The sequence below is a fragment of the Mytilus edulis genome, chromosome 1, assembly GCF_963676685.1.
Source record: "Mytilus edulis chromosome 1, xbMytEdul2.2, whole genome shotgun sequence".
NCBI classification, from domain to species: Eukaryota; Metazoa; Mollusca; class Bivalvia; order Mytilida; family Mytilidae; genus Mytilus; species Mytilus edulis.
In genome coordinates this window covers 50,233,804-50,261,055 of record NC_092344.1, presented here as the reverse complement: position 1 = coordinate 50,261,055, position 27,252 = coordinate 50,233,804, and the positions used below count along the sequence as shown (strand labels likewise).

General features: G+C 30.1%; 1 protein-coding gene across 2 annotated transcripts; it reads right to left on the bottom strand.

Annotated features, from left to right (window-relative positions):
• Positions 1-237: 237 nt before the first annotated feature.
• On the bottom strand, positions 238-27,252 carry LOC139513422 (uncharacterized). 2 transcript variants are annotated; one of them, XM_071301891.1, is made up of 8 exons: positions 26,734-27,252; positions 23,238-25,362; positions 15,663-15,823; positions 13,867-14,019; positions 11,161-11,357; positions 9,051-9,163; positions 7,313-7,431; positions 238-4,438 (listed from the first exon to the last, which is right to left on the bottom strand). In XM_071301891.1, the coding sequence occupies exons 2-8, from the start codon at positions 24,304-24,306 to the stop codon at positions 4,253-4,255; spliced, it is 1,998 nt and encodes a 665-aa protein (XP_071157992.1). In that variant the 5' UTR covers positions 24,307-25,362; positions 26,734-27,252; the 3' UTR covers positions 238-4,252. The 2 variants fall into 2 exon arrangements, with proteins under 2 accessions (XP_071157992.1, XP_071158001.1); XM_071301900.1 differs by lacking the exon at positions 26,734-27,252 and having other exon boundaries at positions 23,238-26,172.

Here is a 27,252-nt window from a genome sequence, read left to right as displayed (position 1 = left end):
TATTTCATTGCGGTCCGTTTTGATTGGTTGAGGGAGCCATGAAATGAAGAACAGCCTACTAGCAGTTTCTTTACATTTAAGTTTTGTCAGGTCTTTTTTGGGCTACTATATAATAAATATCTTCACTGTATATCAGTATATCAAACAAAACTACAAGTATTGATGGACTCGTAATTCACCAAAAGAATCATTTGAGATAAACTGTGGAACATTGCATAATATAAAACAAGACAAATATATTTTTAATTTATTTTAATTTTTTTTTTTTTTTTTTTTTCGGTTTCACATGTTGAGATATTTCATATCAGAAAACAGATAAAATAGTCATAAACAACAAGATATTAATGTCTGCCTACACTGTTGCTGATTAATATCATTGAGCATAGGCATTGTACAAAAATACAATTTTATATAATTTTCAGAAACGATAAAATTCTGGTGTAAATTTTCAGATTTTACATACCAAATTTGATCTTACAATATTATAATATCATTTGTTACCCAATCACTGTCAAAGTGATTGTAACCAATCAAATTTAGTAGGCAAAATATAATTTTACCCACAATTCCATCCTTCCTAAATGCAAGATCATAAGAACGCTTTTTCATATCGTTATTTTGTTAACATTTTAATCTCTGTTCAATTAAAGCTCACGAAGGATTAAGAAGATAAGTTGTTACAGTTGTGCATCATAATTTTATGATTTTTTTTTTTCATTTTTCACTCCCTACATATCTTACAACCAACCACCCTTATCCAACCCTATATTTTTTTCAAGATTTTTTCCCCTTCTTTTACATTTTTATCGCTCCATATTTACAGCACGATATAATTTAAGAATATTCAAAATAAAGTTGTAAATATGTTTATTTACATAACATGAATATTCTAATATGGAGGTGCTATATTTTTATACTTCGAACATTTTACATTTGTGGGTGCCTGGTTTTTCCACTTTTTTATTTATTTCTATTTTTTCCTTACAAAATAGCATGTGTTTTCAATACTCATTCATTTCCATGTCATAGAAAATTTTGTACAAACTAAAAAAAATATTAAAACAACATAAAATCATGACACATTGATGTTTAAAATGAGGTATTAGTAAAATGTTTTGATGATTGTCAAAATGCTCTTTGAAATTCATCAAATTCATTCAAGGTTGTCTCCCTTAGACCATTGCTATACATACAAACAAGGCACCCACTTTACTGATCATTATAAGTGCTGAGTTATATTTAGTATACATTAAATCACCTACAAAATGGTGATAACTCCAGCCTAGATTTATTTACAATACTTTGGGTCTTACAGAGGTTATGGGGAGATTAATTATTTCTGTTTATTAATAGATGAAATTATTCTGAGATCAAAAGGTTCATGTCTTGGACATATAATCTGATTACATGCTGAAATTAATGCTTTTTTATAATTCATGTATTTTTATATATTTTGTCCTAATAAATATATTTCAATATACTCATACATAACTTTTGTATAATTTAATGGTGGATTTTATATTCTGAAAAAAAAATTACATTTATAAATATCCTATAATGGTGCCAGCCATTTTGTGAGAGTGAGTATCAAGACTTGATGAGAAAATAATATCTTTGGCATGAATATATATACTGCTAAGCACAGGGTTGGGGTTTGAAGGGTTAAACATAACTTGGGGAGGGAAATTGATTGCAAAAGCTTTAAAAAATAAATGGCTGCACACAACATTGCAACCTCAAGAGTGAAATTTGTCAAATACTTCTACTTTAAATAGAACATAGCTTATGACAGATTTCACTCTCCCACTGATTGATATACACCTTTTCGGTGGAAAACAGAAGTGCTTTCTGCCAAGTTTCTCAACTTTCTGTTTACCCCCTTTAGAACCTCAAACTATTAAAAGCAGATTATATACATTCACAATATTTTTGTGACGAGTGAAGTGCAGTTCAGCACATTCAATTTTACCATCGAGAACCATGTTCACGTCAAAATAAAAAATAAGCCATGCAAAACGGTTGTCAAATAAAAAATTATAAAAATAATAAATAGGATTAAGCATTTAAAGCAGTTAAAAACTCAAGGGTGGCACCATTTTAGCAATTTATCATTGTTTACCTACAAAATATTTTTAATTTCACAATACTGTTTCTTCCCTTTCAAATATACATGTACAGACAAACTTCCCATTAATTTTTAACACAATTTAGACTAGAAATTAAATATTACCAAATTATTCATAAAATTCAAAGTATCTTCTATAGTTTACAGAGAATAGAGATTAAGTGATGAATGACGACATCAAAAAACCTTAGTATAATTAGATTGCTGAAATCGACATCGGTAATTGACAGTGATATTTTACATCTGTACCAGGTGAGATCAGATGTTAATTACCGCTGACTCAGCAACTACAGTGTTTTACTAACAATGTACTTTATACATTATTAGTAATTAAACCTGCTGACTTAGTATCAAGGCCAAAAGGCAAAAGATTATCATTTTGTAACGGCATACTTGGCAAAGAGTATTTACCGAAGTATTTATTTACAGCAATTTGTTAGAGGAATGAATCAAAGAGTTAAAATTTTTGTTCTTCATCAAAGTCTCCCGTTCTTGTTTCTGTGCATTTGAAACGAAATTCATATCAAATCCTGACGGAAAATCCTCAAAAGTGACCTCAAGTTTGTTTCTGCGTTTTCAACTGAATAAAAAATCCACCACTGAATTTTAATATTTGCAACGAATGAAAGGCACTATTTTGATCCCTGGATTTTAAATTTAACATACTGCAAAAAATTATTAATCTTATAACACAACATAATATCATTGTAATACAAAACTAGCATTCTAATCCTTTACTATCTTCAAACCAAATATATTATGCTTAATTTTTGTGAACACACTTCAAAAATTAGGTCAATTTTTAATTTCTTGAAACTGGAGCAGTAACAAATCTTTTGTCCAAAAATAATGAAAAAAAGTATGATTATAACATTTTCAATTTTGTCAATATAAGCCAAAACATTCTTCAGTTTTTATACAATTACAAGATAACACCAATCCATCATTGTTATCATCAATTACAGGTTAAATCGAGCCAAACCTATGTCAGTAAAATGGACAAAAATATCATTAACCGAAATTAACCTTGAAGCATATGATCTGAACAAATAAATTAACTAACAAACAATTTGATACATATTTGAAATGTTTGTTACTGCTCCAAAAGGATGTCAAGGCTTTCCCAATTTGACAAGCTTGATTCTTTAGTTATCAATTTGTATTTTGAACATGTGCTGTGTGTTCATTCATGTTTCTAAATGCATATTGGGGACCAAAATTAATTAAAAGTCAGAACATGATTTTGAATTTGATATGGTATTTTCTGATGACAGACTTTTAAGCCTAAATGTCAAGCTAAGCTGACTTGATGTAGTTACAAGTTAATGAAAATCATTATAAACTCTAAAAAGGTTGTTTTGATACAAACACACAACACTTTTCTATAAACCACCATATTAGGATGTAATTACTTTGAGACATATCTTCCATTTATGACTAAAAATGAATGACTTTAAAAAATAATTATATACATCTTTAAAATTAATGTAATATCTTAATCTCCGATACATAACAAAAAACGACCACAAAATCAAGAAAATCGATGCAAACCAATATTATTTCAAATCCTACTTGGTTATAATTATATTAATATATGGACTAGCTTTACAATAAATGTACAAAGAATTGTACAACTCAAGACTAAAAATAGAAAGTCGCTAATCTTTCCAACAAGTATAGTCTATGCCCAGGAATGAATCTCTCTACTTCCTCGCCAATATCTCCTATCAACAATCCGTCAAATAAAACAGTTCCGAGGAGGGATCATGCTCCTCTAGTCAAACTTAACAAATATTTAGCACTGATAAATAATATATCACAATTTGTATCAATAATTCTGGTTCCAATAACGAAATAGGATTCCTCATTGCTGAAATCGTCATGTTTTATATTTTTCAACGTCATCCTTGTATGTACAGGGTCATGTCTATGCCGACAAGTGCGAAACAGTTTCAACATGTTCAATCAATGAGGACCTGCGATTGGAAGCTAGCACCTAGTGCAGTAGTAGCTTCAATGATCACATGACTTCAGAAATGATTCCCGATTGGATGATGAAAACTATTCCCTAGCCATGTGACATTAAGCACTATTTTGTGAATGAGTAAACGATTAACAATGACTTTATCAGGACACGAGACCTAAGGATTTCCTTTTCTCTGCAAGTTTTTCTTTTCGCAACTCCTTTAGTCTTGATTGAATGATTTTTCTCATCACTTTGTATTTGTATTCTAGCTGGGAACAATACTCTTTTTCTTCTCTGTCAAGAACGATAAGAAAGTTTGATAATTCTGGTTGGCTAAATGCATCCCACTGAAATTATAAAGTTGAATATGATTAAAAAGGTTGAAAAAATTTAATAAAAGTTGAATACAATAAGAAAGTTAAAATTAATTGTTAATTTTTTTTTCATTTTCTGAAACATTAACAAGATTTATAAGCAGGATCAAAATTCAAAATCGACTACGGTTATGTATTGGTTTTATTGGGCATGTACTGATTATGTGTCATGGATAGATACCACATTTGCTTTTGTTTTCTATTATGGATCGGTCAACTCTATTTAGCAAAAACCTTTTCAGTTGTTCACCCTTTCTTTTACTTTTGTAATAAACCTATTAATTTTTACCCTTAATTTAAAAGTCACCTCTTTATAAGGCTATTTGTCATTAATTATACAATTAATTTGTATGCAATTTTTCAGAATGCTACTCTGCATTCTGATTAAAAATAAATAAAAAGACAGTAGAAAAGTCAGAAATTTATCAGTAAATATTTTTGGCACACTTTTTTAATTCATACTCCCATCTTTCATGAACAAATAAAAAAAATATATAAAAAATTCAACAGATGGCAGACTGACATATGCTAAGAATATGTATAATTTCTTTTTGATGTGGTCTCCAATCTGAAAGACGCCAACTGGTGACTGATAGAGAATTCGACTAATTACCACAAAAGATATTGTTGCCAGTACTTATATCATCATAATCATAACTCACTACGTGATTAGCACAAAACAATAGTTATTACATGAAAGTACTGCCAAACATCAGTAATCTTGTTACCTTGACTTTGCAGTTAGGTGTGTTCTAATCAGTGTCTATTTTGATGTAGGAAAAAAATGATGAATGTGATTTTCTTAACATACAGACTAATTCACATTTGCAATATCTACCTTAAACTTTTATCCGATATTTTGTAGACTAGGCCAAGTTTGTAATGTTGACCACATAAAAATGTTTGACTTCTTTGAAAATTGCTACTAATGAGCTTTACGATTTGTATACCACTATACCATGTGAAGCAGGCAACTAATGTCTCGTATTGACGGGTTGTAAAAGCTGTTTGAATTTTATCAGAAATATGTACGGAACAAGAGCTAGAAGGATAACAACAAGTGCAAGATAACATTGAAAAATTTAATGTTAAATGGAAATTAATGATTAGTTTGGTGTTTCTGACATCATAAGTTATGATAAAAGAGTCTTTAAAATCATGTTTTACGTAATGAAATAGGTGGATTCATTTCCTTGATTTTCAAGATGCAAAAAATTCCTGTAAAAATCAACTTAATTTTTGTATTATCTTTCTTCAACACCAACTTTTAAAATCTCAGTAGAAACCTGATACAATTTATCAGCTTCAATCTCGCTCATCAAAGCGAAAAGCCCTAGCATAAAAAAGTGGGGATAAAGATGAATTTTATGATCAAAGATTGACAGAAATAAATAAACAATGTTCACCTATTTATCGGTACACCTTGTAAATCACAAATTATTTGGCAATTATAAACACATCTTCTTCCAATGATAATTATAACATTGGACTGTGCCCAAATCAGATGTTCTCTAGAAACCAAGGTAGAGCAATCTTGACAGAAAATCATAAAAAATTATTCACAGAACAGAAAATCTTAGACAAATTATAGATCTGTCAGAACAAACATATTATCGTATCACCAGTAATCAGTAAAAAGTGCAATCAATTAGATTTATGTTTAAAAATGGTAATCTGATTTTTTTTTATACCTGGCTTTATTTTAGTCTTATCCACCATTAAAAAAAATACTAATAAATTTTGATGCACATGTAAATCTGTACTTTTGATCTATTTATGATACTCAAACATATTTATTACTTACTGTAATATCAGAAATTATTGCGATAAGATACTACATGTACTGGGGGTCGAAAAATATAATTTCGCATTTTGATTACATTATACATGTTATAATATAGCATTTCCTGAAATCGCACCAATCAAACTCACTTTTTTGTTGGATTGTCAAACAATAGTAGTAAAAAATGCACACACTAATTTCTGAATGTACAGTATTATTATTACTATTTTATAGGTTTCTTTTGTTTTAATCACATTTTTTTACCATCTGCCAAGTCTATTTCTGCTCATTTAATTCATCAATTACTAAAGAGTGATTAGAAGCTAGCTAACAAACTACATTCTTCACCTAGTAAAACTAAGTTGTCTCTAGACATAGATTTAGACACCAATCTAAACAAATTATCTGATAAATTTTCATTATTAACTTGTTCTAGAATATTATGATAAAAAAACTTGATCAGGTTCCAAGAATATTTTTATCAGATCTATTTTTCAATATAAATATTTATAATGTCTGCTATCAAAATCTGTTTTCCTTGATTTTAATCTATTTTACTAAAGCAACAACCTGAATCAAGGTTTCCAAGAACAGAATAATTCATGAAGTCCAAAAGCTTGCATTTACATTGTCTTTTATTGATAAAAATAGCTTTCCTGGACATCTGATAAACTTTGTTGATAAGTCAAACTTTCAAATGATCAATTGTTTAAAATCTTTAATAATGCTTCAAATTTTAAATTATGAAATTGGACAACTCAAAAATAATTGTGAGTTTCTGCGTCTTAACAAAATGTGTCTGCGTTCAATAACTCTCTAGACTTGCTTTATTCATCCTTTTGAAGGGGGAAAATATTATATGTTTCTCTTGTATAAATCTCTCACAAATACCTTCTTGTCAGTACAAGTATACATCTCTCTTACTCTGACAACAATGGTTTATAAAAGTTTTCTCATGTATATCTACCCCAAATTATTTTCAACAGTATTTTTCATAATTTATACCTCGTGTCTCAAGATTTGAATGATTTTTATTGATGCAATCTTTTTGAAAATAAACCTACCATTATATCTCCCGTTTCATTTTCCTGAAGGACCAATCTGATATAAGACAACTTGTCTGGGTCCCATTCGAGTGAGGTCAGTAGAGGACATTCTACATCCGGAACCCTCCGCAGCTTTACTATAAACAGAAAATAAAACATTATATCATTATACCTTAAAACATTTTCAGTGGTTTGCAGTTGAATTACAATTGATAAGAAAGACTTCTGCTTCATTCGTTCAATTTCAGACTATCCGGTAAGCCCCATCACCATGATCTCATGATCATATAAAAAGCGACTGAAAAGCCAAACAAATAGACCAGCTGCATCAAAGATAGCGACTGAAGTACATTTATACTATATGCTTTTCATGCTGTCAAATACAACAAAATGGCACTGTTAATATTAAATGTATGAAAAATATTTTTTTCAAAAACTTATTCATCATAAAAAAGTTTCTCTGATTTAATAAATTTGTCAATAAAATATAGCCTATTTTTCCATTATCATCAAATTGACCCTTCGTTGACTTTCCTTTGCTGCTAATAAATTCTGAGCAGTTTCAAAGGTTTTTATGATACTATAAACCAATCATACAAAACATGTTCCCCTACAGCTAAATATACAGTCAAGCAGCTTTATACATTATCTGTGGTTTGTAATTAATGCACACAGCTGAGTAGCAACATGCACTTTTTCAACAAAACATTAATTATGTGTATTCCCTTGACAGGTATTACCTATCAGATATACTTTCTACAGGTTTGTATATTACATGGTATATATCTTCAAGCTGATTGTTATACAATATACTATGTGTAGCATGTCTTGCAGACAATATTTTCTGCATAGTAAGTGGAAAGGAAATGTACGAGATAACTGTATAATTCTTTAATTAACCACGAAATAAATGTATGCATGCAAAGTATTCAAATGATTCATACAAGGATTTCTATGATACCATAAGATATAGTTTTATTAAATTCATTAAAACAATATTTTTATTATACATCAAAGCAAAACAATGTTCAGAAAGGAAATTTTTCAAAGAAAACTGTGAATAAAAATTGGCATACATTTACAGAGACTCAGTGTGTCAGCAACCTGATATCATATTTGAAAAAAAAAAATCTTCATTACAAGTTCTTGAATCAAACATAGGAGTTACTTTTAGCAAAGAGTACTTTGGACATCAATCTTGTTTTAAATCATAACACTGCAGCCTTTATACTGCTATTACAATATGTTTAAAAGGAAATATTGGGTAATGAAAGAGCAACCATAGAGTCATCAAAACATAGAGAGATATATGCAGTTTTTAACAAGTGTCTATACAAGAATTTCTGACACCTGACACTAGGAATTAATTTGGCACAGCACATACCTATGAAATTGTCCATTTTTTTAAATTCTAGCACAAAAAGATGCTTCTTTTTATTTATTTTTTACAAAACTAAATTTTATCCAAAACTTTTAAAACATGGGACAATTGACAAATTGCAACTTTCAACATTCTTATAATGCTATTTCATGGTGGTCAGTATTTTATTTGAGGAGCAAACAGGAGTCTCTGATCAATGATCTTCTGTAAGAAAACTGACAATCCTAATCAATTAAGATGAGTCAAGTGCAACCACACAATCAGGGCTCCAACTTACAACTTTAAGTGTTAACAGTAGTTTAAAACTACTCAAACCACTCTACCATTGAGGCCCCAACAATGGACGAGTAAATGAAGACATTATGTTTGACTTACCTATCTTACCCCTGCTGCTGAGTTCCTGCTCATACAGAGCAAACTTTCTTGGATTATCCAAGATGTGGAATTTCTTCAGAAGTAAGGCTATTACTTCTTTTGAGGATGATACACTAAAAAAATGTTAGAAATGTGTAAATACATATATAACCTTCAATCAGAAGTTCTGATTCAGAACAAAACTATATATATGAAATGTAACTATCTTATTCAATTTTTGAATGTTGGTCAATAAATAAACATCAGAAAAGGCAGTTGTACATGGCCTTTTATAGCTTACTATGTGGTATGAATTTATGCTCAATATTGAAGGCTGTACAGTGACATATAGGTGTTAACTTTTACATAATTTGGTTCTGGGGTGAAGAGTTGATCTTTTTTAAGTTGTCTATAAAATTATGGTTTCATCTGTAACAGGCATTTTTGTCTTAACTATGAAAATTAAAGGTGTTTTTTTAGATTGATGACTTTTTATTTGGAGAATTTCAAGTATCAAATAACTTTTAAAACATTCCAAAATACTTGGTGAAATACATGTACCCGGTATATCTTACTTGAAAAAAAAGTTTTCTTGGAAAGATGATACGTAAAATAGTAATCTTTAATCATCAACTTGATAAAATATTATCTCTGATTTGAATATAATAATAAACTAAAACTCAAGGTGCATTTATTTAGATAACCTAAATTTCATATGCATTAAATTTAGATTTCCAAATATAGAATTCAATACACTTCAAGTTGACACATGTCAAATACAGGTACAAGCCTTTCCAGTTAATACAATATACCTGATATATAACCTGTTTTACCAGTGCTACTTTAGGATTTTAAGTGTACATAAATTACCAATTTTGATGTTTTATTATGTTTTTGTTGTTATACTGTTTTTGCTTTATTCATGTTGATGTAATTTGCAAATGAAATTTATATTATTATAAAAATAAAATCAACGTTCTTTTCTGACTTTGAACAGCAAAATTTTAAAGTTCAATACCTCATTTTAACTTCCATGTTTATAATAGCTTTCAAAATCTTTTAAACTGCAATTTGTGAATTACATAGATGTCATAAAATTGCATACCAAACAACCGAACATGCCCTTTGTCTCATAAATCGTCTATTCTATTTCAATTTCAAATATTTACAGAATATAAGATAATGGGTTGATTACACATCTTCTTTAAGAAAGTCCTATCTTTGATCAATTGACGATCGGTCTTTTTTTCTTAAAATAAATCTAAATCAAAGTGAAGTGATCTGTTATCGAGATAGTGAATAATATTTAGTCAATGAAATGTCTTTTTTTCATGATGAATTACAAAACCAAAATTTACACAAAAAGAAATTGATCTAAACCTAACAAATTAAAAGGGTTATCAATTCTCAGTGCCAGAAGTTGAACTCCTCATTTCTTTTGATGTCTTTAATGCATTTAAATGTTAAGAAATCATGTATCCTAATTTCAGAATGACATAACGCTTTTACAGAAATGTAAATATAATAGCAATTTATCAATTCTTAAGATCTGAAGTTATTACATTTTTAGTTTACCATCTTTCAAAACAAATTAATATGGAATATCAACTTCACCTTTCCCTTAAAGTTACATAATATAAGAGTTTACAATAAAGTACCAATTAATTGTATAAATTGACATTTACTACATGTATGAATATTGCATGAAATCGTTTACACTACGTATGGGTTTAACTTTAAGGTAAAGAGATAGATAATGGACTATTTTTCACTGAACAAAAGCAATTGCTTACTTAAGAACTATAAGTTGGATTTTATTAAATGACTTTTCCAAAACTGGGTTTTTTAAATCTTTTTTTACTTCCCTGTTTGCTGTGTGCTTAATTCAACATTGCTTTAAAGCCAGTGTGCAAATAACATGTTATAAGTGTTCAATTATCACTGAACTAGTATACATTTTTGTTTAGGGGCCCACTGAAGTACGCCTCTAGGTGTGGGATTTCTCGCTGTATTGAAGACCCATTGGTGGCCTTCAGCTGTTGTTTGCTCTTTGGTCGGGTTGTTGTCTCTTTGACACATTCCCCATTCCATTCTCAATTTTAATTTTTTTTCCCTTAAAATATTTATTTACCTTGGAACGTGTATGGATTTCATAGTATCTCTGGGCATATAAAAGGACATGGTCATCGTGTTCTGCTCAATGATGTGTTCTTTGGTGAGAGCTTCGTAAATGGATGGAGGTCGCACACCAAGAGACATGCATATTGGACGAGACAAGTTTAACGTCACCCTTAAAAATCCTTGGAATGCTTGGCCCTTGTCTTCCTTCTGAAATCAAAATAAATGTTAATAGACAATATATCAGATGGTCACATCTCCTGCCATTATAAGACAATATAGAGGATGATAAATGATACAATGATTTTTTTTTTGTCACTTGAGTGTTTGTCTGCAGTAAGTTACCAGGAGAAAAATTTGTGAAGAATTTTTAGTCCTATTTTAAGTTTCGTATGTATGAACTATATAAAGCCTTAATTATAATATACTGCCTTGGTGGACTCATGGCTGCATGCATCCCTCAAAAGCAAAATGTGTATGCGCTGCTTCTCCATGTATCATTACACATTAGGAAGTAAGAGCAAAGACTGGTTGGCTCAGTCAGAATAATACATCACTTAATACTTTTCTCTTAAATTCTAGTTTTAAAAACGTTTTTTTATTTTTATTATTTTCTCATTTCTCAAATGATCATACTCCTCCTTCCTAGGCCTCCATGGTATTTCACCTGATGTTTTATGAACAAGAACCAACTGGTATATCACATTCTCTATCTTAAAACATCATTCAAACAACATCTGCATTTATAAATTCTACCAAATAACTAACAATATAATCAGAAAAATTATAAAAATTTGGTAGAAACATATGCTAGAAATGTGACCCATGCTATGCTATATGCAATGACATTATAAACCAGCAAAGTTGCATGTTCTGTTTTTGCAAATGTCTCTCGAGAAACAGACTGCCTTCCAGTTACTAATTTCTCAATTAAGTCACTGGAAATATGGTTAACACATTAAGCAATGGCAAGAAGGGTGACCAATATAAAAAAAATATTTTCCTTATGTCTAAAAGTTTGTAAAACTGTTATTGCCTAATAAGGGAAGTTCATTAAGTTCATTATCAATTATTTTACTCTATCTTCTCACGTCGTGTTACATCTCCCTAAATTCACAGACTCTGTCCTCAAATTTCTGAACTAGCAAAAAGTGTACATATACAGGGAAACTAGCTGAAGCAGGAAAATAATTGCTATATTCATGTATTTGTTAAAAACTAATTTTGAAATACTATTAAACATACTTCCTTTTTCACATTAGAATTGGTAACTCTTAACAGGAAATGAAATTCTTTCATTTTTTGTTCAATTGTTTTCATCTTTATTTCTCATACAAAAATAGTTACCGGAACTGATACATACAGAGACTTATTTAATGATGAATCAGATTAATAGAAATAATGTTCTTTGTTCTAATTTGTATCGGTATAAATTGATAGAGTTCAATAATCTAACAGTCAAAAATCTATCATGACCCTTAATGGTTGTTTGCTACATAACAAAACATTTATCACAAAAGTATCAAATTATAAAATAAATATCATTATACAATACAAAATCAATTTTCGATACAATTTTCAGATGTGGAGTCCATCCTCCTTAGTGCAAATGACTGTTTTATAATGAATGGAACAGAAAGCAACATAATTTCAAGTGATGACAAATCGTGAAAGACAATTGCAAGTTATCGTTCTTCAGATGATTCTGTACATCTTGAATGAATAATAAGCAATATTGAAACGTACAGGAAGCAAAATAGATTCTCTCTTAAATTTCTGTAGTTCATATGTTTTATTTTTTTTTAAATTAAGATATGTTAACATTTATTAAAATTGATATTCATCTTATTTATGTGTCAAAATAATATACCACATGAATACTAGTGACCTTTAATTTCATAGAAAGATAAAGTATTTTTTTAGTAAAGGGGGATATTCAGAAAGTTTTAGGAATTTAACATTAAAACTTATATAATGTTTATATTTCTTTTTTAAGAAAATTTCAAAGGAAGCTATCTTGACTTATTTAGTGGCAATCTATATTCTTTTTTTCTGTTACCTACAAAATTCTGGGTATTTTGCTTCAGTATCCGCCAGTGCTATTTATGTACACTTAATATTTCATACATATACGAGTCCTTTGAACTATCTTTGAAATCCTCTAGATTTGTTTTAAAAAAGAAAGTTGTAACAAATTTCCCAACCACTTAACATTTCACAAATATAATGTTAAATTACATAATAGGTACAGAATTTGACTGTCATTTTGCATCTCTGAAATTTCATTCAGACGTAACTTTTTGTTAAATTATAAAAACATTATGTAACATTTGAAAATGTAATTTGATGTTCAAATGATAACCATGGTATGGCTGATGTGTTTTATATATGCTTGTTGATATGCAAGATAATGATCAGAATAAAAACACTTATATTAATATCCGGTTTACGAAATTATCTATCAATACTTATAATCTTTTTGGCAATGGGTATTATTGTATTTTAAGGTATCCTCTTACGACACTCAAATGAACTAGATATGTATCCTATTCCAAGCACAAGGGTTATTTTTTTAACAACTTTAACTACCAATGAGGTTCTTGCACAGTCAGATGTATATATCTATTCCAAACAATTTACTACCTTGTTTTTAACAGGTTTTTTTAGAAGCCTATCAAGTTGGTCACTACTTATGTTTCACTTTCTATAGCGAGCTTACCAGAGAGAACTCAGCTCCTGGTACCAGCAGGTTATATTCCTCTATTTTCAGTTTGAGTTCCTCTCTATTAAGTGTAGCCTGACTTGGCTTTCTGGGTAATTTTTCTTCAGGTATCGTCCCTGATCTGTACCCACTATCAGTCTCGTCCTTCTCCTACAAAATATACAAAAGTCATGATTTCAAGGTTCTGTAATTTAAAATTACACAATTTTAATGACTTAAATTTATATCAGTGGTTTTGTTGTAAGGCTATGAGAAAGAATAATTATGGCATTATCTGTTGTCTTGCACTAGTTCACCTAATTAATCAGACACATGTAAAAGATATGTTCTCCCCAGAATTTCTCATCACAACTAGGCATAGAGAACATTTTCAAATGACATCTAGTTTCTGCATTTAATTGCTCTAGTGTACACAAAGAAAAATTCCTTTGTCATGCGATCAATCAGTGATTTTTTTTACAGATTCTGTTAGGAAAACTCTGATATGTTTCTTAACAAAATAATTAAAAGTTTACACTGCCAACTCCCATACCATCTAGAAAACAGTAGCTTTTTTAAAACATTTAACATGCTTCCCCCTCTTGAAGGTATTAAACTTTATAGAATTTTTCTTTCTTGGTCTTTTCATGTTACTATGGATTCATTTATTTTTCGTGGATATTAATTTTCGTTGATTGAAGAAAACCTGCATTTTTCGAGGATATTTAATTTTGTGGTTTTGCTGCATAACAAGCTTTAAGAAAATTTTTAATTTGCTGAACATTTGAATTCATGGTTCACCTCAACCGATGAAATCCGATGAAAAACTGGTATCCCACGAATAATAATGAATCCACAGTAACTTTTTCGTTGATGTTATAATCAACAGTATCCCCATCACATTCTGTATATGCTTGTCCCAAGTCAGGGGCCTTCAATCAGTGATTGTCATTTGCTTCTGTATATCATATTGTTTTTCATTTATTGTTTTGTACATAAATCAGGCCATTTGCTTTTCATTTGAATTGTTTTACATTTGTCATTTTAGGCCTTTTATAGCATGATATGCAGTTTGTGTTTTGCTCATTGTTGAAGGTTGTACAGTGAACTATAGTTGTTTTAAAACTTCAATGTCATTGGTCTCTGGTGGATAGAAGTCTCATTGGTAATCATGCCACATCTTCTTATTTTCATAGTTAAGTGATTTCTGATACGTGCACAAGTCTATTGATATATATATTCTTGTGTGCTTCAGTACCTAATAATTCAAGCTGCTGCACCCAATATTGCATCATTTGCATATATTCCCCATATAAGATGCATGACAACTATATGTATACATCAAAGAATTTAGAAAGATCCCAATACATGTGCATATTGAAATAGTGTTAGCTTTTATACTATTATGAAGAGAGTTATATTTTAGTACGATGAAAGCAATGTGTAAGTTTTTCCTTGTGAGTTTTCACTGCTGCAGAAAATACAAAATTTTCAGTTTTCCTATACAGCTGTATTTTACCAGAAAAGTACATTTTTATATCTTGAGAACCCAAATGAGTGTAGGATGGCAAAAACTGTGTTTTAACTTTTAGAAATTCAACTTGAGACAATATTCAGATTATGTCAGATAACGAAAAGATGTTTCTCAGAAATAAATTTTCCATTGCATCACCATCTGTGCTCTTGAAACATTGTGATGTTGGAATCCTTAAAAATACTTATTGCTCTAAGTCGGACATTTTAGTGGGTTTTTTTTAGTTAAGAGACTATTTTATTTTGGTTTGAGATTATATTTGTGGTATACAATGCCTTACATTGGTTGGTTCTGAGCTGCCATCTGAAGAAACTGTCTGTAAGGTGTCTGTAGGCTCTAGTAAGGGCGGTTCCGTTTGACCCGCTAGGTCAGGTGACGATTTAGATTTACAACCGAGCCGTACCAATGCACCACAATTTTGGTGACAGGTAAAATGACAGTCTGAAAATAAAACAATACATTTTATGTTAAAATGCAAATAAAAATATGTAAATGAGGTTAAGTACATATTATATGCGTCATTTAAAACATGTATTATATGTCTTAATCTTTCTTCAATGAAAAATACTTGTGGTTTTATAAGTAAAGCTCATTTAACTACTGTTCCTAACACTTACATATATATATTAACCTCATTACTAAGAGGCTAAGAACATGTATTAATATTGCAATAAGGAATTTCTATCTGCACGTAATATTACTCAAATATATATATTTTAAAAAAAAATTAATGATGTCCTACCTTACAAGAGGAAGAATGCAAAATTTTAACTGACCCTTTCATGATTTAATTAGTAAGGAAAATCTCTGTTTTACCAAAACATTGTTAAACCCCTCTTGATCAAATCAAAGTTTGTTCTTTCTGTATAGAGGAGGGATAGGAGGGGTCCTGATCCCGAAATCCCGGACTTAAAAAAACGAAATCCCGAGGTCCCGAATTTAAATAAAGTAAATCCCGACGTCCCGAAATCAGAATAAAAGGATTCCCGGATCCCGAAAGGGTCAATCCTGAAATCCCGAGCTTTAAAACACCCGATCCCGGAGTCCCGATAAAGGTCCTATCCCCCCTCTGTATAGAACACCTTGAAATATGTGTTAACTGTAGCATATTGATTCAATTAAGAAGACTTCCAAGCACATCTCTAGAATACATGATTTTTCTATCTGGTTGTTACAAAATTTGGTTTAAGGATAAGCTTGAGAGTCTCAGGCAGGGTTAAGACTGTCACCCTACTGACACTGTGACAGTGTTAAAACACTGATCAAATTAAAAAATCAATACTGTGATAAGTATAGGATATTAACCACCATGAAGTTATCCTGTGAAGATTAATGAAGTACCTAATGGACATTTAATGTAATGACATTAAAGTTTTAGCCTAGTCAATCTAGTTAGAGGACACTTTTTTCAAACATACAGATACAATTGAGAATTCACTAATATCAAGTCATTTGAGCTTTTAAAATGTGTCCAAATCACTGTAAAGGGACAACCATTCTATTTTAATTTTTTTTTCAGGGTGGGGGGATGGAGGTTTACAGAAATCTTTCTTTCCAAATAAGGCTTGAAAGTTTGTACAGCAAAGCCTATGAGGAACAGACATTATGCATGGCAACTCATAAAAATGGTTACCCTGAAATATGAGATGAAAGCCATTTTTTAGCAATCAAATTCAATCTTGAGAAAGCTTGCAACTATCATGACATTCACTGTTACATAAACATAGGAAGCTTGAAGAGATCAAAGACTTTATTTATATGATCTGTATCAATATTATTGTAACATATACATTAAAATGTCAAAAGAGTAACCTATACATCAACATATAAAATAGGCAATCCTGGCTTCTGAAAGTGTTGAAACAACACAGGTGCAAAATACACAGGAGAAAAGATTTCACAGTTTATGAATGGTGAATGCTGAAACTTCTTTTGAAATTCGGAATATTTTAAAGAAATGACAGAAATAGTATTTAGCACTGAACCCTATTTGACCAGACCTGAACATAAAAATATGTCCTTGTTATAACTATTTGCAATACTCTTTCATTTGATCATCTTTGCATGCTTTTGAGAGGTCCAAACAGGCCTTAAAACATTTAAGTTACATACAAGTTTTTCGTCCCAGAAATACCAGAAAGACCAGTAATAACTTTACTCTTCACAAGCATATTTACAAAATTCAAGTATTAGCTCAAAGACTACTGTGTCCCAAGCTAGAACTTTCTCATAATAGCTAATATATCCCCCCCTCCACCCCCTCCAATTTGAAAACCCAATGTTTCTTGTTTTTCATCATTATCATAATGTTTATATAAACATCAATCTAAAATCAATAAATAATGGACTAAACTGATTCAATGTTTATGCTCAGAAAATTATCTTTTCCTTTGTTTGATTCAACACAAAGAAAAGTATCTTTCCTCTAAATAAACAAAGGCCCACACATACACAGAAAATACAGCAATGCATACCACTAACATCAAGATAAAACTACCCTGGAACATCCTCTTATCATTACACATTTTATCTGATATCTAAAATGTACAGCATGATGTACCTATCTTATCTTGGATGATCCTAGGTCACTTCAGAAAACTGACTCCAAGAATAGATCCCTCCTCAATGATTAACATTTCAGTGTAGATAAATCTATATTTCCTATCAGAAAATGGTGGGAAGGAGAAACTAGATGCCAAGAGATGATTATATCAATCATTACAGATTTATGAATGGTCAATTTTCTCTTATAATGTAAAGTTTCCATCCATGCAACTTAAATTAGTATTTCCATTTACCATACAATTTGATCACAATGACATAGTTCTCAATGAATAAATAAACTATTGCTTTTACATCTGATTCATTTGAGCAAGATTTTTCCAGTTTTGAAAGTAGTGGAATCTAGATGAATATAATTTATACCACAGCCCATCCTAATACATGCATACATTAGAGTGCAAGAATCCAGTGTAATTTGCTTTAATGTGAAGTAAAGTAAATTGCATATAAACTATTAATTTTCAATTTGTTAAATGTAAAAAACTTTTTACCACTGGTGTAAACAGTGCATTGAAAAAAGATGTGATTGAAGATTACTTAGATAAACATAATGTCCTGCTCACAATTTTACTTCTGGTACCAGTGAATAGCAAAATCTGTTGAAAAAGCCTACATAGCCTTACATAACATGTATCACAATTACATACTTATTCTGACACTATAGCAATCAGAACATGCAGTAGGTGTACATGTCTTCTGACATGAATAAATTATATACAGCAAAGTCAGTAATTCAGCACAAAGTTTATTAAAGTGTGTATGCAGAAAATCTAGAACCTTCAAATCTGGAATTTTTTTATTTTTTTTTAGGAAACTTGCATTCTGTCAGTTATAACATGCAAATGACAGTTACTGTTTCAAGACATGCCTGTAACATGTAGTTTCTTGTTTGTTTTGTTTTTTTTTAATAATAGTGGAGTCTTTATGTGCTGATCAAGATTATCAATCAATTATTTTTTTTCTTAAATTCTTTTTTTAAGATTGAGAAGTAATTAACAACTAACAACATTTCATTTTGATGCTTTTGATAATGGGGTGCTAAGATAAATATAAATGTCATCCCAACTGTGAATTCTTTCCTCTAAATACTTATAAATACTTATAAAAAGCAACAATTCTTCATGTTTCTTTGATTATTTATCAATCACTTGAAGGAGGAAAACAGATGGAAAGTGAGGCAATTTCTGTTTTAATGGTGTTTCAACAGATAACACTGACTCATCCTAAAGATCTTATCACAAAAAATACTGTTTTTTATGTTTTTTATACACAGAAAAATGTTTTCTTTTTCCTGCAAACATACCTGTATGTTAATAAGCAGGTTACTTTTTTGACGTCACTCATAAAAAGAACTTCTCTTGTGTTATGTCAGATCTGTTTAAATCTTAGCTAAATTTAATAAGCCATTAAATTGAAAGATTTTTACCTGTTTCTTATAAAAGTAGTCATCAATTTTATACTTCAAGGTTTATTAGCCAGACAAACATAATTTAAATTTGAATAAAAAAGAGGCAAATATTCGTAAACAAATTCATTATAAAACACAGGAAAAATTTTACATATTTTCAATGGGTGTGGACCATAATAGCCAGATCTTAATTGAAAGATTGCAAAATCAATTAACAATACAAGAAACATCAATTAATTTTTGCTTATTATTTTTTTCATAATTGATTTATTACATACATTTAATGTGTTTGTATGAATGCTCTAATAGCAAATAATTATTGTTTTACACAGAATAATTAAAATCCACAGTATTTTTTCTACTATTCATGTAAAAATGATCAAAGTTTCGAATATAGCAATCAATTTACAAGATCACTTGTGTGTATAATGGCAATTTTAAACCCAAATTATAGAACCAATATTCTTGCAGATTTATTTTATCAGGAGCTATTTACTAAACAACTGTTGGGTACTGAAATCAATTTTGTTGAGGTGAAACAGCTTGCTGCAGGAATAATTTGACCTTGATGAAGATTAAGATATCATAATTTTACCTGAACAAATCTAATTTCAGCCTTTAGAATTTTTTGGAAAATAAACTGAAACTGACATCTTGCAAGAAAATCAACATGTGCACAGATTATTTTGTAAAATTAGAAATCAAATAGAGGTATAAAAATCATTAGAAGTTAGAAGTATTAGCATGATCAGATTTCTGTTAATAAAATTGATTTTCATTGATTAAATATTATGGGACAAAGGATAAAAATGCTGATTTGCAAAGTCTGGAGTAAATTTAGACACTCAGACACTCTAAATAAAGGCATTTTATATTCTGTTATGTAATCAGAATCAATTTCATCCATGTATTTCCCTGGAAATTAACATCCAAAATCCAATTTCCATCAATAACCTCATTTCAAACATCAATTCTACAAATACCATAAATTTGTTTAATGTTATGTAATACCCTAGCCCTTCAGGTGAACTGATTGATTGTAATGTCTGGAACTAATTGATTAGTTATGTCATTTACATGTAACACAAGGGAATCACTTGGTCAATTATAGCAATTACACCCTATGTAAAAGTTAGTCTTGTCTATTTACATGGAGGGTCTGTATTTAAAATTTCAACAAGATCTATTTCAAAGGTAATAAACATCTGTAGACAATTTATGGATGGCTGTCTGCAGTGCCCTAATGCATACATTTATGCCCTATCCTCTAAAATTTACATTTCCATATTAAATGTATTTTAATAATCTAAGCATTGAAGAGCATTGATGACCCAAATTGTCAATTTGAAACCCCCATTCTTCAAAATTAATGACCCCCCCCCCCTTGTCAATCTAAGGAAAACATTGTGTATATGCACCAGTGCATTTATATATCAAAGTACCTATCAGGAGGAATAAAAGAATGTGGGATTCTGACAAAATATATTTATGAAGGATGTGAAAAAAGGAAAACCACATGTATCTTGCGACACACAAAGGGTGAGAAAAACACTGACTGATTACTATGAAAGTTGTGAAAAAAAAGAAGTAGCCTGTCAAACGCTAAGAGAATACACATATTTCTGGTGCTATGAACTTCTGAAACTTTTATCAGTTAGCAAATGTCAAATGGTGGATTATCTTTAGTGAAAAACAATAAACAATTGGGGAGTTCTTTAAACCATCAAGCACTATTTTTACAAGCTTCCTCAATCACTACATATATATGACACACTTCAGGATCTTGTCAAGTATCTTAAAAGATATGGTGTTACCGTGTAATGTACAGTCAAATAAACTATAAGGGGAATCACAAACTGCATTACATATTTCGGTCAATAAACATATCGCAGTATTCCAAACATCACTGCAGTGCCATGAAAGAAGCAGCTATAAAGGTAAACATGAAATGTTTCAAGGACTATCACTTCATAGTAATGTTGATACATGTATTTGTTCAAGGTTCAAAAGATTATCAATCAAATTTCATCCTTGACATATAAAGATATGTAACACATTAATATACCCATTTATAGATAGATATTCAAATCAAACAAGGAATAGCTAAAAATGAACTGACCACTTGACCGGACATTGTCACCATTAGAAAAAAGCCAGACAACAATCAAATGACAAGATTATCTTTTGAAATGAACAATCTGTAAACGAAAACCAACAATCTGTGTAATGAAATGGACCATTGAGATTTACATCATTAAAAAATCAGCTGATATTGGACCTGGAGACCTTTCCAACGACTGTCACTAATGTCCCCAAAGGAAATTAACATTAACAGAACACTTATTGTTATGAATTTGTTACATATCTGATTTAGTCATCAGAAAAGTAGACAAATTTGTAACCTGATCGAGATTGATAATGTGATTAAAGTTGGTGACAGGTCAAATTCATTTCTGTCAACTACTATCTTAATATTATATCAACAAAGTCAATTTTCAAGATTGTATCTTTTAACAGAACCTACTATGACTTCTAAAATAAAGACTTATATAAAGAAATATTCATTAGTATAGTGGTTCATGAATAAATTATTTGGAAGCCAGTTTGATACATGTTGTCGATAGCTAGTAAATCAACTTCAACATGACATTTGTGATTCAATTTTACAGGCATTTCAGACTGCTATTTACATGCAACTTTCACTTGTAAAATCAAATCACTCAACATCTCGTATTGCAAATGATTGCCAGTCCTAAAGTCTGCACATCGGCATTGTGTTTTGTTTGCCATGTTTATGTTCACTTTTCCAAAAGTAAAATGAAGGGGTAGAGTTCATTTTCAGTAAAAAAAATATGCTGTCCGCGGTAACCATAACAAAAGAAAATATTCACAATTTATATCATATAAAATGGTTTTTAGTCAAACTGTATCAGTTATTTGATAACTTTTTCAAGTTAAATATATCTTCTTTACAACAAAACTGCAGCAAAAATAATATTAAATTTTGAAGTCTGAAAGTCAAACCAAAAATTTCTAAGTTGAACTTTCAGGTCATAACAAATGCATGGTTGTTTAGTAGCCATGGTGACCCTATAGGTAGAAACCAGTAAACCTAATTATGTATACCCATTATTATTCATGTAGGTAATTAGCAAATAAACTAATCAGTAAACACGGTAAGCTTACAACTAACAGATGGTAATTGCTATCTTTTACCAGAACATTTCTGGCAAAAAACTGCCCACAAAAAATAAGTCTGTAAATTAAATATACATTATCCAGAGAAATGCTTGCTAAAGTCAATATTACTACCCTCCCCCTCAAGATCATCATTGTCACAGTGCATTAAATATTATATGGAGTCTGGACTTACTATAAACAAAAATTCTAAGGAGGGATGCAGAATATTTGCACAGATCAAAAAAGAAAATTGACCGTGAAACAATTTATGAAGGCACAAATTTATATATATTGTGTAGATCAGAAATAAGGGAAGTAACTGTTAAAATTCAAAGACAAATCCGAATTTCAAAATTGAGAGTGTTGCCAATGCGACAATGATCTACCTGATTGTTCGAATAATGTGGATGTAAAGCAACTATTGTCACCATGCAGTCTTCTACAATGACTAAAACACATACTGAATACACAATATAGTTGCCTCTAAATAGCAGTTCAATGACAAGACGTGAAACAAAACCAAAAAGAAAACCAACGACTGTCTCAACACAAAGAATTACATTACACATTTCTTTAAGAAAAAAATCTTAATTTTATGACATTTGTTGGTAAAGTCTAATGTTCATACTTTGCAGTTTGCACCTACCCAAACTATCTACCATTGTAAAAAAATTCCTTTAAAGAATATCGTACACATAAACTTACCACCATTTTGATTGTCTATATTTTGAAGATTATCACAAGATGAGCATTTGTCAATTTTTGTTTTTACGTCATTATGGAAGACACAATCACAGTCGGGAATAGTTATATCCTCTTGAATACTATCACAGCTTGCTGCTAGACTTGAACACGAAAGGCAACTACGACGTTTGATTTTTTTAAATATATAATCCCATTCACCACCTGAGTTCCATAAGTGCGGCTCTGCCGCCATGGCCTCATATTTTTCAATTGGGTCATTATCACAGAAAGCTTTCAATTCTGTCACAATATCACAACCTGAAGTTCTATTTATTTTATTTAATAAAACCCTTGAGCGTCTTTTGGAATTTAATTTCTGCAACTCCACCTCAAATTCCTTAAAATCCTCGTCATTGTCAAAGAAATCGGCAAATGATTCTTCAAATGTGGATTCCAATAAATCCTCATCATCCAATTCATCTAAACTTTCATCGTTTTCTTGAATCGTTCGATTGTCATCTTCGTCGCTGTCTGCATCATTCTCATCACTATACTGTTTCCAAGACCATCGTAATTGGTCAATATTTTCAGAAATCTCTTTGCTTTTGAAAGTCTCAAATACCCGATCAAATTCTTGAAAATGTTCATCTGTATTTAAAAACTCCATTATGTTGTCATTAAATCTAACACTTTTCCTCGCAGATTTAGGCGATTTTTCAACACTTAAACTTTTCCTTGCCAGTTTGGGTGATATTATAGAAGATAATTTCTTCCTTCTTGTTTTAGGTGATTTGTCTAAAAACTCCACTGAGCATTCATTTTTCAATTTCTTAAAGTTAATTAATTCTTCCTTGAATTCTTCAAAGTCGTCTTCCCCTAGGAATCCATATTTCAAATGCCTGAAGTCTTGTGATGAATCAAGATCGTGGAATTTGATATTCAGAAAATTATCGTTATGAAAAAATTTCTTGGCAGCACTTTGTTTATCTGGATAATACACTGGCCGAATATCTATATCTTGGCTTAATTTTCTTCTATGCGACTTAATCTGTTTACTATTTTCTCTCAGATATGTAGGCTTAGGTTCCATTCCTCAACGTTTTCATAATATGCTGCATAACAACTAATAGAAAACAGCATCATCAGTCAACAGACAATACCAGATGTCAATTTCCAATATGTACTGTAATTAATTCCAATTTGCTGAAATCAACATATAGAGATCAGCGAAATAGACAAGGAATACCTGACTTCGTCTATTTCACTCCAAAGTAAATCCTGCAAAAAATGCAACTTGTGTGATGTCGATTTCTTAGCTGTAATGAACAACCAAGACAGTTTTATCACAGTAGCAGATGTCTATTTCTAACTCTTCATCAGTGCAATAGATAGTACTTTTGATCTTTCATCATTACTCCACAGTGTACCTACTTGCAGTCTATCTCTATATATAACTTACTATTTAAATATTACTTCATTTCCTGCTGCAACTGACGTAGATAGTATCCCAAAAATTGATATTCAAACCTGTTAAATTTCCAAAGCGCTAATTAATGGTGGCATTAATGTAATCCTAATTTCTAACAGTTAATTGAAAGCACTTGTAAAGTGTTTTAGTTTTCTCCTTTCCACGCTAATGAAACAAAACAATGCACCTCACTCAACACTCCATGCGTTTCACTGACACCTAGTAGCAGAAAATGTAGACATTCAAATATTCATCACATGTACTACAAGTCAAATATTATGTCACTTAACATGTGTTATTTATAGCAGGAGTCACACAAAATCTCAAATATCAGGACTCCAATGCAAGGAGAAAATGACCTTCAGGGCTTTTGTAAGACCATGTACATGCTTTGAACTGTCAAAATTTGGTCAAACAAATTTGTAATGATAACCAGATGTTTTATTATTAATCCTGATATCCTGAATGTTCAACTTCAAAACATTTTGTCTATATAAACAATCCTTGTTTACAAATGTCAGATTATCTATCTCTAGTCCCGATATAAATCTATTTTTAATCCTCAGTGAAATTGAAAAAGTCCATTAGAGAGTGAATCTGGTTTCAGGTTCTGCCTAAATGCACTGTGACTATGTGTGGTTATAATTTTCTCCTGTGATTAATTCCTGTGGTCAGCCTCTATTCAACCAAAACAAGAGAACAATTAAAATACTAATAGGTTTTTAAGTGCTCCACAGGAACAAGTAAAACCCTATAATTACCTTAACCTTAAAATCACTATATGGTCCTAAACAACTAATTATTTATTCTGACTTGATAATAATAGACCTAGTATGGTTTACTGTCCTAACATGACCACAATAAAATCCCAATCTTTTGAATTTTCTAAGCCATAAATTATCCATGGTTCAAATAACAATGAATTTCAGTTTTTCACACAAAGTTTTCAAAATTTATGACAAACGAATTCCCACTGTTTTAAGTTGTACTCAAAATTAGTTTAACCCTTATTTAGTCATATGTTTTTACTTTGAAAATCTATTTAAACCTAGATTAGAAAAACCCACCAAAAAATCTTCCTAACCTGTTTTAGATTATCAAGGTGATTCAAGCAGTGAGATTATCTTTCCTTACAAGTATGTTATTCAAATTTCAACTGATAAATAAAATGTAAATTATATTTAATCTTTTGATAGCTCTTCACTCAGTTACACTTGTTTATTTGAAGCCCTTCCTCTTTAGAAAAACTCATTCGTTTAAATGACTTACAAAAATAATTATAAATGTAACTCATTGCTGAACAAATCATAAATAACTTGAAATATCTACATTACATAACTTTACTATCTAATCATGATTGTAAAATTTTAATCTGTGAAATTTCAATATACAAATTTAAATTCTTCTCTGTATAATTAAATACTTGAATAGGACATTGGATAGTAACTACAAAAGTAAATTTAAGATTAAAATTGAAAATGTGTTAATACCCTCTTAATTATTTAAAGACATTCTGAAACTTTGAAATTTATGAAAAACAAAATAGTAAACAAAATTCAAAATACCTTAAATTATCTTCAGCACATTTAAAACTATAAAATGTAATTTACTGTCATTGAAATTTATTAATATTAAAAAATATCTGATTAGTTATCAAAAACAATTATAAACAAAAAGTGTCAATCAATTTCCATGACCAATAGATTAAAAGTTCACTCATGTCAAATCATAACTTTTATCATCTAATCCAATAAAAGTAAATTGCAATTATGTATTTTTTTTTTTTTTATCTATTTCCTTAATTTAAAAAAAAAATGACAAGTGATACATTTCAAATTAAACTATGACACTTACTGTTATTATGAAAAATATTAGGTTCTACAGGTGTAAATACATTAGAAACAAATTTATTTACATTCAATTCATATTAACTGCTAGAAGGTTATAAATTGTTCACTTTAAAGTAAGTTAAATTTCAAGTAGAGAATTTAAATAACCATTTCAAATTTAATAAAGGAATATTTTGGCAAATCTTTAAGTGCATATTACCAGTATTTCCAACAAGCTGTTTATAAGATAAATATTTCTAATCCTTTTTGTCCAAGGTCTGTAAAAAGCTTTCTCTTTGTGGTACTGACTAACTATTCCACTTTGTAAAAATCCTGGTCAATAGGTACAGTAAAAATTCCAATCCTCATTAAAGATTATATATGAAACATATGTTTATTCCTTTTTCCGTGATCTACTTCACTTTCTCTTTCTACTTTCCTTTTCCTCTTTTCCTTTGTTCTCTGTCCAACGTTGTTGAAACAAATATTAAATTCAGGTGTAAATATTTTTTCTTCTTCAGTGTCAACTTTTTAAAAACATCTTATTATTCGTAAATATTCACACTCCGTCCTTAAGATCTGTGTAACCCACCTGTATAATTTTACCTATCCATTTAAACGATATTAATAATTTGTCATCTTTGTTTACACTTTTAAAACTACATTTGTCAAAAGGTGACTAATTCGTCAAAGCGTCTGTCATTGTTATCCAAGTACACTCAACCAGAGCGAATCAATC

Bases quoted from the DNA above. Each gene is read 5' to 3' on its own strand.
- LOC139513422 (XM_071301891.1), bottom strand. From the start codon at position 24,306: ATGGAACCTAAGCCTACATATCTGAGAGAAAATAGTAAACAGATTAAG. The intron at 9,164-11,160 runs GTAAATAAATAT...ACATTTTTTTAG, and splicing joins AAATCCATACACGTTCCAAG to TGTATCATCCTCAAAAGAAG. The intron at 4,439-7,312 runs GTAGGTTTATTT...TTATAATTTCAG, and splicing joins ATGAAACGGGAGATATAATG to TGGGATGCATTTAGCCAACC.